The 13659-nt window shown below is 50.0% G+C and overlaps 2 protein-coding genes and 1 non-coding gene across 12 annotated transcripts in view; 2 read left to right on the forward strand and 1 right to left on the reverse strand.

Moving 5' to 3' along the window:
* Positions 1-12823, reverse strand: MRPL14 (mitochondrial ribosomal protein L14). 5 transcript variants are annotated; one of them, XM_027525288.1, is made up of 3 exons: positions 12707-12823; positions 2572-2663; positions 1-488 (listed from the first exon to the last, which is right to left on the reverse strand). In XM_027525288.1, the coding sequence occupies exons 2-3, from the start codon at positions 2640-2642 to the stop codon at positions 122-124; spliced, it is 438 nt and encodes a 145-aa protein (XP_027381089.1). In that variant the 5' UTR covers positions 2643-2663; positions 12707-12823; the 3' UTR covers positions 1-121. The 5 variants fall into 5 exon arrangements, with proteins under 5 accessions (XP_027381089.1, XP_027381090.1, XP_027381092.1 ...); XM_027525289.1 differs by having other exon boundaries at positions 12609-12765; XM_027525291.1 differs by lacking the exon at positions 12707-12823 and adding an exon at positions 12605-12700.
* Positions 8141-8213, forward strand: TRNAA-UGC. The gene has a single exon. It is a non-coding gene; the product is annotated as a tRNA-Ala (tRNA).
* Positions 12160-13659, forward strand: part of TMEM63B (transmembrane protein 63B) — a 25387-nt gene continuing 23887 nt past the window's right edge. For 4 of the 6 annotated variants that reach the window (XM_027525280.1, XM_027525284.1, XM_027525282.1 and 1 more), the window contains exons 1-2: positions 12160-12446; positions 12930-13052. The gene's annotated coding sequence lies outside the window, so the exon portion shown is untranslated. The remainder of the gene's footprint in view (positions 12447-12929; positions 13053-13659) is intronic. The other 2 variants (XM_027525281.1, XM_027525283.1) reach the window with 1 other exon arrangement.

A 13659-nucleotide genomic window follows, 5' to 3' on the forward strand; every position in this document is an offset into this window, starting at 1 on the left:
AGACGTACATGGAAGCGTTTATTTTCCCACAGGACACCGTTCCCGGGCTCCCCCTCAGCAGAGGCGCAGTTCTCAGAACGGCTCCATTCACGAGCCCCCGTGGCCAGCGCCTGGGCTCCGCTCACACGAAGTTCTGAGCGATGGCCAGCACCTTGGAAAACTCGCCTTCCCTCTGGCGGAGGCTGGTGGGGATGGGTGTCTTGATTCGGGTCCCCACCGGGTTCCCGTTGTCCTCGATGAGGACCACGTTGTTGGAGTCAAACCTGGGGGTCATTGTGGGGCCAGGCATGCAATGCCCCACGATGAGCGCCTTTTTCTTCTGCCCCTTGATGGCCAGCAGGATCCGGTCACCCACCTTGCCCACGCCGTTCTTGTTATAGACGTGGATGCAGCGAGGAGGGCGATGGTAAGGAGTGTTCCCCAGGGCGCTGTTGTCCACCACACGCACCCGCGTCATCTTCTGAATTGCGCCAAGGCTGCCGGTGGTGCTGGTGGAAGAGGAGGAAAGTCTAAGGCCTGCAGCTCTGCCGGTCAGGGCGCAGCGGCCTCTGCCAGGCCTGGCTTGGCAGCGTGCACATCAGCAGGGCCCTGACACCGGCGGCGTCCTCACTCTAAGAAGTTCCTTACAGCTTCTGCTGCCGGGTCAGGACCTTGATCTGGGTGGGCTCTAGAGGGAACCCAATATTCTGTTACAGTGAGTGGCATGGCAGCCCTAATTTAAAGCCTCTGGTTTCCAACAGGCCTTGGAGGATTAAGGGAATACCTTACAGGCCAGGCCTTGCCCCTGTCGAGCCTGCAAAACCTGCTCCCCCTGAAAACACTGACTCCCAGATGTCCCATCTACATGGTGCTGGGAACCATTAGATCCGAGTGGGTATGTCTGCCTAGGGAGTCCCATAACACAGCACAGCAGAAACTGAAAATAAGCTAATAATCTTTTAATTTCCCCCCACTAGAAAGAGTACTATTAAAGGCAAATGAGCTACTATTGAGCCACCTGATGACAGTGGAATTCTAGTTTCCTCTGCCACTAGGACCCTAGTGCTGATTCTCTGGGGTGACCCGCGGTCCTCTTCTCTCGTTCTACCTGCCTGCCCTGGGCGATGTCACCTATTCCTGTTGTTCCCACCTAGTGAACTCCATCTCCAGCCCCAGGCCTTGCCTATCTTCCAGTCCTGCAGTTCCACTCCAAGCTCCTCATGTGTCGGTCGGTTCCACAGTGACCTCATCGCCTTCCCCGCAAGCCTCCTCCGGCTGGTGGGCTTTCTGCCTAGACAGCGGCTTCTCCAGAAACTCTAGCTCGCGAGCCATAAACCTCTCTCCATCCAACCTCTACTGGCACCACCTCCTGAACACCTCTGACCCTCCCCTCCACCCCATCAACAAATTCCTTCATCCAGCAGCTCACACTTTTACACCAAACCATTATGTTTTGTGTCCTAACCGGCTCCCTGAGCACCTCACTCTGCCGAACAAGACCTCTTTTTAGAATATAAAGTGGAGGCCACTCCCTTGCTGGGGACTGTTCAGTGGTTCCCCTTGACTACACTGTCAACAACCTGGTCCTAACATACCTGTCTCCTCAGGTCCTCCACCTCCCGCCACTCACACATCTGCTCTGAGCCCCAGGGCCGGGAACCCCTGGAGCTCTCCAAGCCTGCCCAGCCTCATGGCCCTCTCTGGGGGCTGGGACAGGGCCTGCCCCCACTTCCCTTCCAGGAAGGCGGCCTCTGTCCGCCTCCTCCCCCTTCCCCCCTCTTCCTCTTCTATTAGCAGCCCCTGTCTTGAGCCTTCCAAAGAACTGTACAAGCCTCTATTATTAAACTGGTCACATTTTTCTTAGAGTTATTTGTTTCCAACTTTGCTCCCATGGCCAACTGTGAGAACTCTGCCAGGGCAGGAAGCAAGTCTTATTCATCTCTCTATGACCAAACCCAGGCACAGGGCTCAGTAAACGCTTGCGGAATGAGTGCATGAACAGGGCCAAAAGGCATGTTTGCCAACAGGAATGCAACCTGCACTCTCTGCCCTGGCTTAGCATCTAAACGGGAAGGGGGAGGCTGCCACACTTTCATCATGCTTGAGTGGTCATAAGCCTGTGATGTAAAAATACATATATTCCACTTTTAAAAGAGTTTTTCCCTCTACTTTTATTCACTTATATATATGTTTTAAACTGAAGTACAATGTGTTAATTTCACATGCACAGCAAAGTTATTCAGTTATACACATAAATACATAGATATTTATTCTTAAAAGAGAAGGTTTTAACGCACTTAGGGAACAACAGGGTCAAGAGATAGCATTTTCACTGGAAGAGTCTGGTAGGCATGGAGGTTTCATCTTCCTCCAGGTCCATTCCCAGTCCCGCCCCCAACAGCACCATCGCCCCTTTACCTGCCCCCCTCCCCAACCTGGGCTGCCCAAACCCCAGCCCCATCTGTTCCTTTAGTCTCCCTGGACCCCCAGCCCACCTCCCTGAGTGTCCACTGCCACTCTAATCACAACACCCAGTCCTGGTGGGAGGCTTACTCAAAAACACAGCTTGAAGACCTCATTAGGAAAAGTTACCTGAAACAGCGCTGGCTGAATGCTCTGCTCATGTGGACACAGGGGCCCCAGAGCCCGCTAGAAAAAGCCATGGGATCCCAAGATGGCAACTCCTGCAGGGAAAGAGAGGGGCAAGGATTTATTTCTAAGTCAGTGTCCTCACTCAGAGCCAATAGTTTGGTATATTTGGTTTTTGTTTTTTTTGAAAGACTACTGGGGACTTGTGTGGGAGATGGCACTTCGAGCACAAGATCATTAGTCACTAAATATAAATCTTAGTGGTTAAAAGATAGGCAGATGATTAGATGAACTCCAGCGACAGTTTTGCTGATTCATATTCTAACTGGGGTCAGAGGGCTGGAATGGCCACAGCAGTTCTTGCTGTGGGTAACACAAGAGCACAGTGAGTGCCTTCACCATTACATCACTTCCACGGGCAGAAGGAAAAAAGGAATCCCATGGGACACAGCCAGGCAGGGACCACTTCCCACATCCTCCACGGAGGACATTGGCCCCTTGTTGACACTCAAGTGCCTCTTGAAACCAGAACTTCCACTCCTTGGAGGAGAGCAGATTACCTGGAGGAACCACCCAGGTTGTCCGCCACCACATCACCTTTCCCTCAAAGGTAAGAGCCAGACACCTGGACAGCTCAGGGTTAGCAAAGCAGTGCAAAGGATGCCCTCGCCAAGTCAGTGACCTCCGTCTCTATTTGGATCAGGGAAACTACCTACCCCACACGGCAGCTGCAAGTGGGGCTCGGGAGAACAAGGTGGAGATAAAAGAGTAAACACCAGTCCAACACTGGTAACTCCAGCTTGCAGAACCTCCACCCCGAGGCTCCCTGGCACCAAAAACTTGGGCCCATCCCCAGGTTTCCGCAATGCCCGGGTGTCAGTGAGGGGAAATGTTTAAGAAAAATCTACAACTGACTGGTAATTCCAGCTGCAAAACATGCCTGTTTTCCACCCAAATGTTTGGCCACAGACGGCCTCATTCAAGAGCTCTGCTGAGAAAGCCTCTACCACTGTATTTACACATAGCTCTGCCTTGCCCAAGTTCAAAGCACCTTAGATAAGATTTTATTTAGTAAAGGTGGGGAAAACTCACTATTTACTTTCACAGAAATACCTAAACACTCCAGAAATGCTTATTAACTACGATTTAACCTCAAACCTCAAGCTTATTTGCCAGTGTTTCCTTAAGACAACCCAAGGAGGAGTGGCCCAAATGATCAGAAAATTACATGCAAAAGAAGATGGTCAACTTATAGAACTATTAACAAATGATACAGAACCAAAGACTACCAGATGACGCCAGCTTTACCTTCACAGCTCCGTGGCCCTGGACAAGGAACTATCAGCTTCGGCTTCCCCAACTCGGGGTTTCCCCACCAGTAACACCTGCTCACAGGGCAGTGGCGAGGTAAACCACGCAACGCATGGAGCCCAATGTCCACACTCAATACCTATCAGCCCTCTCCATCATCATATCACATCCGCTTTGAAAATGAGGAAGCTGAGATAAGAGAGACGGGGACTTGCCCCATAACTAGCCAAGGGCACAAGCAGAACCAGAAGTGGACCCAGCTTTTGCCCACGGGTCTTCCCTCCACACGGGGTGTCCTCACTCTCTGTACAAAGCCCACTTCACAGTGGGGCTCGGGCCGAGGAACAGCTTTGGGGGTCACCTGGTCTTTTTCTGCTGCTTCCTTTATGAAAATGGATTCGGTAGAGCACTTACACTGTGTCTCAGCGCTTTCCATTATCATCTCATTTAAGTTTCCCCAAAACTATGAAATGGGCACTATTATTCACCCTACTTTATACTTGAGGAAATGAGGTCCAGAAAGGTTAGATAATCTGCCCAAGTTGCACAGCCAGGAGTGACAAAAGCTGAAATCTGAATGGCAGTAGTTGGCTTCCCAAACCCACACTCTCTTATTCAGTGGAGTTAACATGGTAACTTCAATTTAAATGTTAGTATTTTTCCAATCATTAGATCATCTTTGTTCCATCAGGAATACTGTTATCACAGGCATGTTTTACTCCGCCCCAACCAACTCAGTGCTTGCTGAGTCAACTGAAACGTAGACAAACAGCAGGTGAAACTTATTCGCTTTTATCCATTTAGGTTTTGAAGACAATTTGTAGTGTAGGTGGCAAGAAGAGCTCCACACACTGAACAATAATGGAAAATTGGCATTTTTTTTAAAAGAGCTCTGAAAAGCAGTCCTCCTGGCCCAGGTTGCCGCTATGTTCAGTCTCAGCCAAGCCTCCCCATCTCACTCTGGGGCCCCTGCTTGCTCTCCTGGGAGAAAAGAGGCTTCTCAGAACCCCCAAGCGAGCCCGGTGGCACCCACATTCCCTCTCCTGAGGATTGCAACACCCAGCCTCTCCACTCGGCACCATTTCCTCCACGGTACTCATGGGAGTCCAGCAAGTGCAGAGGAGCCTACGGGCTGCCCAGAACTTTCCCTGCCTTGGGAACAACAAACTCTCCCATTCAAGGCACCTCCCAGAAGCCTGCAGGGCAGTCTGTACACAAATTACACCCCGGCCCGCCTCTCTGTGCCTTGCTCAAAGCCACCCCCACCCTCTGGGCTCACCTCTGCCCAACTCAGCAGCCCTGGCTCCAAACACACCTCCTCCAAGCAGCTCTGTATGAGGCTGCAGCGTCCACTGCTGCCCCTCCTGCACACCAAGGACATCTGGGTGTCTGTGCCAAGGAACTCCGTGGCTCCAACTTTCATCACCAAACTCAGACGTGGAATAAATTTGGATTTTTTTTTTTTTTTTTTAGATAAGGCTGATATCCCTTAACATTCCAGTTCTTGCTACTCACTATCCAAAACTCAGAGACCACAGAGATCTTGACAATATGGTATCTGAACTCTCCACAGGAATTCAGGACTCACACACACACACACACACACACAGAGGATCATTTGTACTGCCCTCAAACACAAGAGTAACACATTCCCATCTCCAGGGAGCACCTCCATTTAAGGCCCAATTCAGAGACTTTTCACTAGGTCTTTGGTGGATCTGATAGTGACCTCCAGACCCAAAGGACTTAAAGACATCCAGTGGACAGCAGTAAGCATTCCTACACACCTGAAAGCATAAAAGAACCAAATATATTTGTATATTAAAAAAAAAAAGCTGTGGTCCCCTCCACAGCCACCCCAGCAAAGGATCCCAGCAGGTCCTCACAGAGTGGGAATGCAATAAATATTTAATGAATAAAATAAATGAGGTAGCCAATAGCCAGATTCCCCCACCCATGGCTCCACACAGGGAAATCTTATCTGTTTATCAGGAACCCACACATCACATGCAAACAGGCTTTAGGAGACCCATGGTGCTAGTCGTGGGAGGATGAGCCCATGCTACGTCTAAAGGCCCCTGGAATCATCTCCTGGGCTTGGCGCCATCACTGCCACTGTGGAAAAACACCTCATCCCACCACTGAACAACTGGTTCAGATCAGGGAGGAGTGATGGAGGCAGTAATTTACTTCGCAGCAACTCTGACTGACCTTGATGTTATTTCTTAGGATAAATCCATCCTGTAGACACAGGCCCTGATCCACTTCAGATCAGACTATATATACTGCTCTGTTTCACAAACAACGTTATTCTGAGCCCTGTGTTTGCACAGGAAGCTAACTCCAATGGTATTTCCTCCTCTACACTCTCACTCAGAGGAGGCTAAGTATTTGGAAGACTATGGTGCCAGAGATGGCTTTTCAGGCCGCTTCCTGGTCAGCGTGGAGTACTGTCCTCCAGGTTTAGCACATGAATCACAACCGCTCGTGGTGGGGGAATGGGGAGGGCAAGAGGAAGAAGATGAGAGAGACAGAGAAATTACTTAATAAAACCCAAGAGTTGTGCTTATTTTCCATCCTGGTTTAAGCTCTCCCTTCAGTTGTGGAGGTCAAGGAGGACTGCAAATTTCAGGGTCACATAGGTGAGTTTTTCACTTGGCTTCACTTCAGGTTAGGGTGGGTCCCACTGGACTCTGTGAGGGCAGGAATGGTGCCTGCCCTGTCCAGAGCTGCCTGCTCAGGATGTACAACAGTGCTGGGCACACAAATGGAGCTCAGTGAGTATCTGTTAAATGAATACTATTTACCTGCAATTCCAATTCACCGTCCAGATCTAGAAAGACTCAATATCGGAGAGTTGGTGGTCTTTCCTGTGCCCTTCATTCAGCCTTCCACTGGCTTGGGGGAGCTTCCTAGAAACTGAGAGCTCATTTTTAGCTAATTTTAATACAGACAGACTGAACTAAAAAAGCACAGGTATGCTTTGTAGAAAGCTAGAAAGTACCATTACTTGAGCTTTGCATGTGTGCGTGATAATTCACTTAAGTCGTATCCGACTCTTTGCAACCCCATGGATTGTAGCCCACCAGGCTCCTCTGTCCATGGGATTCTCCAGGGAAGAATACTGGAGAGGGTTGCCATGCCCCCATCCAGGAGATCTTCCTGACCCAGGGATCGAACCAGTGTCTCTTCCGTCTCCTCTAATGGCAGGTGGGTTCTTTACCACTAGCGCCACAGGGGAAGCCTATGTGAGCTTTAGGATCAGCAAAATATTGTACTTAGTATCACAGATCCATGTACACTTATACATTGTTTCTACCCTACCAATTTCCCTCTTTAGGTCTGGGTTCTAAAGAAGAGAGGGAAAACAGAGTTCAGCACAGTCACAAGTGACAGTTTAAAGGAGATTCTGTTAGTGAGTGGAAGAAGGGAAACACTAAGAGAAATTAAATGCAAGGTCTGGCCACAAAATAGACAAACTCTGCCTAGCATAAAGATATAAATGTACTTCTTCATTAAAGCAGGAAAACACTGAGGCCTGGCAGCTTCAACAAATCAAAAAAAAAAAAAGAGAGAGAGAGAGAGACCTTCTTGGACCCTCATCCTGTCATGCAGACAGCTCCTCCCATCTCCTGCAGGTTTCGCCCCAATCATTTTGGACCAAAAATACTCTTAGTAAGTTGCTTAAATACCCATTACTGTTTTGCTGGGGAAGGAGTCTCTTTCAGTAGTTTTGTGTTTATACACCATCTCACAATTCTCAAAGTATTTATTTTCACACAGATCACTTTCTTGGTTGACTTAATTCCCGAGCACCCAACAGAAACACATAGATGACAAAGAGCAACCATTTGGGGAGGGTTGATTCCACTAAGGATTTCTGAACAGTTCTGAAGGTTCAACAGAGTGCTGTTTTGTAGATGGAGAAATTAAGTCAGAATTGCTAAGTGACTTGTCCTAGGAACGGAGGAAGGGTAGAAAGCTGTCTCTACTACACCCCGCACAATACCCGAGCAGGTAAAGTGCTGCTTTAACCACCAATAAACTTTACAGAAATGAACATACCCCACACAGTCCCAAGTACTCTTTCTCCTTTCTCAAAGCTGCCACATCATCTTTTAAAACTCAAAACAGCCATCTTTTCAATAGATATCTGCTCTACACACAGCACAGCCTAGGACCAACTCTCAAGCTGATTCTGATACGCCTGCAAAGGTGTGAGTTTTCAGTTTCTACTATCAAGGAGCAAACATCCAGGCTTTCCCTGGTGGTCCAGTGGTTAGGACTCTGCACTTGCACTGCAGGGGGCACAGGTTCGATCCCTGGCTGGGGAACTGAGATCCTACATGCCATGCAGCTTAGCCAACAAATTTTTTAAAAAAGAAGCAAACATCCCTCAACAGCTCGATGTGCTGTTTCTACCATGGCTACCAATGAGGACCCCAACTCTCCATTTTTTTTTTTCCTTTTGGGGAAATCCTGGATGTTTGCTTCTTGATAGTAGCAACTGTGAACACTCACACCTTTGCAGGTGGATCAGAATCAGCTTCAGAGTTGGTCCTAGGCTGTGCTGTGTGTACAGGAGGTAGCTATTGAAAATAAAGACAACTGTTTTGAATTTTAAAAGATTACATGGCAGCTTTGAGAGAGGAGAAAGAGTCCTTGGACTGTGTGGGGTATGTTCTTTTCCATGAGGTTGCACAGCCTGTGGGATCTGTTCCCCGACCAGGGACTGAGCCCAGGCCCTCAGCAGTGAGAGCTTGGCATCCTAACCCCTGGGCCACCAGGGGATTCCGTCCAGTTCTCAAGCTGACTCACAAAGAACAAAACATTTCCAGGGTTCTTGTCTCTGTTTATTTACCTTTATGTGTTTATTAACTTGTGTATTTGTTTGTTCCACTTTGTTACAGGAGTATTTAAAATCATGGTTCTTAAAAATATCTGACAGCTCTTGATTATTCAAGTTGGTTTTTCAATATGTAAGTTTTAATCTATTCTAGCTTTGATCCCCTGCCATCCCCACCTCACAGGTGTGCAAACACCTGTATTTCCAGAAGTTTGTAACATTCTTGGTATGGTCAAACTGGGAAAAACTGTACAAGGCAAAGTTAAATTCTACTTAATCACCTCTACCAAGCCAGTGGCAAGGAGCTAGGTTTATGGAGATGTCATATGGGCAGGCAAAGTTGGGGGGGAGGTGGTTGGGGTGGGATGAAAAGCCCAAAGAAAAGGTATCTCCTCCACCCCTGCCTCCCCTCTTCTCCTGCCAAGTCTATGACCTTGGAATCCACTTCTCCAGGCCTCAGTGACTCTGTCAAGCAAGGGTCATTGGGAAGAGCAAGGAGGCATGGAAATCAAAGTGTTTTAGCTTCACTCACAAAAGGGACTGTTTTCAAGCAGGGGACTCCCTCTCTGGATTCTGACCAGTGAGAACAGCCTCACTTCCTGATTCTCAGGGCAACATTATGGGTATCAAAGATCACTCAGTCCTAAAAGTGTGTTTCAGCTTAAGGTAGACATAGAAGGGCTTTGCTGGTGGAGCCGTGGATAAGAATCCACCTGTCAATGCAGGAGATACAGGTTCCATCCCTGGTCTGGGAAGATCCCACATGCCTTGGAGCAACTAAGCCCATGAACCATGCCACAACTACTGAGCCTGTGCTCTAAGAGCCTGGAAGCCACAGCTACTAAGCCCACGAGCCCCAACTACAGAAGCCTTTGTGCCCTAGAACCTGTGCTCCGTAACGAGAGAAGCCACCACCATGAGAAGCTCGCTTACCACAACTAGAGAAAGCCCGTGCAACAACCAAGACCCAGCACAACCAAATAAATGAGTAGTTTTTTTTAAAAGGTAGATATGGAAAAGTGGTCCCTCTTTTCTAATGACATAGCTGATTTTTTTTTACGCTTTTGACAAGGAAACTTTCCCATTCTGAGTTGTGTTTCATTGGGGAATAATAGGCTACCTGGCACCTTTTTTTGTTTTAATTATTTATCTGGACGCATAGTTACCATACACGGAATTAGTTGTTATACATCACACACGATCCTAGTTCCCAGACCAGGGATGAAACCAGTGTCTCAGGCATTGCAGGCAGAGTCTCAACCACTGGACCCCCAGGGAAGTCCCCCGGCACCTTTCTTAAGAGGGCATATTACTTGACCCAGAGCAACGTTTCTGGGATCTGAATCATAGCCTTCTCACACAGCTGGTTGTCATTGTTAACACATGTGTAAAATTGCACCAGGGTGAGCCACAACCCAGAACAAACTGTCAGCTTCTAAAAAGGAAGATCAATTGTAACCTGATTTCTGAGACCCTCCCAAGCCCCTTCATGGCCTTAAAAACTATTCCAGTAATAATAGGAAAATCCATCTTATGTGGGTCCAGGTGTCATAACACCAAGACAAGAGTGGGGTGAGACAGGCTTCAAAGGACTCTTGCATCATGTAAGATGCTAAATACTGCGGAGAGTCTAAATAATTATGTTCAGTGCCCAACAGGCTCCCTTCTGAAATATGAATTTCAGGGAAGGTTTGTACCATTCATACTCAGGGGCAATAATAAAACATTTTGGCCGTTGTCCCTTCATGTATTCCACAGTGTACTCAATTCAATTCTCACTTCGGGTTTTCTGAAATGTTTCCTCTGAATATGTGGTGACCCTTAACTAGGCACAGGCAGAAATCGATCGGGAATCCACCACATGTTAACATACCTAACTGCATTAGTAAAAAGATAATAATACATGAGGAACACCTTCTAGTGATCCTCAGGGGTCCCCAAACCAGGTAACATGGGCTCCACTTCCACTTTCCAGATACCCATTACAAGTGCTACTCGGCAAGGGATTGCACCAGCTCTACAACCATAAAATCAACACAATATGTGAAAAGTTCCATAGGAAATACACATCCAAGAAGCTCTAAGGGTAAAATGGACAATTCCACACAAGGGAAAAACAACAACACAAAGAGAAGATTCCTTGTCATCCAAACTGCTTGCTGCTGCTGCTGCTAAGTTGCTTCAGTCGTGTCCAACTCTGTGCGACCCCATAGACGGCAGGCCACCAGGCTCCCCCGTTTCTGGGATTCTCCAGGCAAGAACCCTGGAATGGGTTGCCATTTCCTTCTCCAATGCATGAAGGTGAAAAGTGAAAGTGAAGTCACTCAGTCCTGTCTGACTCTTAGCGACCCCATGGACTGCAGCCTACCAGGCTCCTCCGTCCATGGGATTTTCCAGGCAAGAGTTCTGGAATGGGTTGCCATTGCCTTCTCCAAACTACTTTCTCCTACCCAAAACAGCTCCCAGAATCCAAGCCTACAAAGACTCCTCCCACCAGGCAGTCTGCCAAACATGGCTTAACCCCATCTCCCTTTCTGTCCTTCCTAAGTAACATTTCCTACTCCAACAAAATCCTCTTTCTTCCATTGTACATAATTCCATGAGTGAAAAGTGAATTTTCCTCTAGCACAGCCTCCCTGAAAAAACCAACCTACCCTCCTCCTTACTACATATCCCTGCTGTCCTGACTGCATCCTCACAAGACAATTTTAAATGACTGAAAACTCAGATTGATGAAGGCAGGACCACAAACAGGAAAACACAGGAAATCAAAGCGCTTCAAACTTTTGTGACACACAGAAACACATTGTATAACACCTCCTAATATACTCACATGTGTATACTTGAAGCAGGTGTCCAGAAACAATATTTACCCTTCCTAAGTACAATGCACTGATGTTTTCTATTCTACTTCACTTTTCTTAAATGATGGCCATGATCCACTAAATTGATTTCCAACTAACCAATGGCACAGCTGGAATGGGAATTCAGTTTGAACTTCATGTAAACCTTACCAGTGCCTTCCACAAGCTACTAATGAGCCCTTGAAAAACCCAGCAGAGAGAAGACACACTAACCAACCACAACCAAATAGGCAGTGCCCATTTTCTGTCCAGCAACCCCACAAGTATCTGCCAACTTCCAGCTTTCCCCCAGTAACCCAAAGTGACTCCATCATATGCTGTCTTATTAACCTCTTTATAAATTCCATCAATCCCTTAGGGTGGCAAAGTTCATTTACTGTCCACCACGTAAAGCAGTATTTCCCTTCTGTCCGCAAGCTTGTTCTCAAGCTTGAAGAAAGCCTTCCATGAGCCCATAATTAAACGAACAAGTTGGTATTCTGTATGCCTTTGTCGTCTATTTTGTAGGTAACACACAGGAGTTACGCACACGCGCAGACACACACACACATCCCCCCTCTCTCTCATCTTTCCAGTCTTAATCCCTGGCAGATGCAGCCTCGGGTGAAATGAGAAACCAGGGAACCCCCTGGAGCCAGGGGAGCCACTCATCGGCATGACTGTGAAAGCGGTGGACTCACTCTCCACACCAGAGAAGCGCCTGGCAAAAGAGTCACAAAGTCATCTCAAGACCCAAGTAGGGAAAGGAAAGGGAGAACGAGAGAAATAAGACAAACCGGAGGAGCCGTGCCAGACTGATCGGCCTAGGCCACCTCGTGAAGCCTGGCGGCAGCCCGCCCCAACCCCAGAAAAAGCAGGTGAGAGCGGGCCGGGGACGCGGGGTCTCAGAGGCCCCAGAGAGCGGAGCCGTCCTCTAAGAATGGGAGGGAGCAGGGTCCGGGTCAGAGGCCTCCCTCCCCGTCGGGACCCTCTGCCCCTAGAAGGCCCACGATCCCCGCACCCGGCTCTTCCTCACCCACCCCGGGGGAGCGCGCCACGGCTCCAGCCGGGAAGAAAGGAAGACGGGAAGCAGAAAGTCAGGAGCGTGACGTCCCTTCCCCCCATACACACTCCATACCGCCTTCGCCGCCCAGGAATATCCCGCCGCGGGCCCCACTGGCTGGGCGCCGCCTTCCCCCCCACGCGGCCTCTCGCTCTGGGCCTGCGCGGCGGACCCAGCCGGGAGGGAGGCAATCTGAGGGTGCGCGCGCGCCTTGCGTGTCCTGGCGTGTGGGTGTGGCCTGCGCGGCCCCGCCCCCTCCTCCAGTTCCCCCTCCCTTCTCCCGCTCCCCCTCCCCCAGACACTGCCGCGGCCGCCGCAGGAGCCCGGAGCTCCAGCCGCCCAGCGACTCCCCCTCCCCCTCCCCCAGCCCCGCCCCGCCCCAACCCGGGGCTCGGAGCAGGAGCCGAGTCTGCGCCTGGGGGTGAGTACGCGACCCTTCCCCAGCCCCGTCTCTTTTCTTTGAGGATCCCACCACCACCTTAAAGAAAAACCCTGATCTCAGCTGCGCGTCCCCTCCCTTTCAACCTCCTGCGGGACCCAGAGGTGCCCGGGGCCCGCGGGACCCAGGGGTGCCGCGCGCTGCCCCCAACCCCGGCACTATCCGGAGCCTATCGTGTGAGTCCTCCGACCCCTGCCTGGGGTCCAGAGGTACTCTGGCCTCTGTCCCCACCCCTCGAGAGATCCAAGGGGTGGGACCTCCGCCCCCGGTCCCCTAGCACCACTCTCCCCACCTGACCCGTCCAGGTGCGAGTCCCCTCCGCGCCCCTCCAGGGTCCCAGCTGCGCCCGATCAGCCCGCCGCCGCGGTAGGGAATCTGCCGCCCCCGCCCCCGAGTTCTGGATTCAAGGGTCGCCAAGTCCAATGTCCTCGGCGTCTTTTTATCTTTTCCCCGGCTCCAGGGGCCGAGTACCCCCGAAGCCGGCCCGGGGCAGGGGGTTTGGGCTCGGGCAAGGGCAGGGTTTGCGAGAGCTGGCGCGAGGCCGGCCGCTGCCCTCGGCCGGTCTGGGGACTGGTCGGAGGGCTGGGGA

Source organism: Bos indicus x Bos taurus, chromosome 23 (genome assembly GCF_003369695.1).
Source record: "Bos indicus x Bos taurus breed Angus x Brahman F1 hybrid chromosome 23, Bos_hybrid_MaternalHap_v2.0, whole genome shotgun sequence".
Lineage (NCBI taxonomy): Eukaryota > Metazoa > Chordata > Mammalia > Artiodactyla > Bovidae > Bos > Bos indicus x Bos taurus.

Bases quoted from the DNA above. Each gene is read 5' to 3' on its own strand.
- MRPL14 (XM_027525287.1), bottom strand. From the start codon at position 5,302: ATGAAAGTTGGAGCCACGGAGTTCCTTGGCACAGACACCCAGATGTCC. The intron at 2,664-5,158 runs GTGAGCCCAGAG...CTTTCCCTGCAG, and splicing joins GGCTGCTGAGTTGGGCAGAG to GAGTTGCCATCTTGGGATCC. The intron at 489-2,571 runs GTAACTTTTCCT...CTCTTCCACCAG, and splicing joins TTCAGCCAGCGCTGTTTCAG to CACCACCGGCAGCCTTGGCG.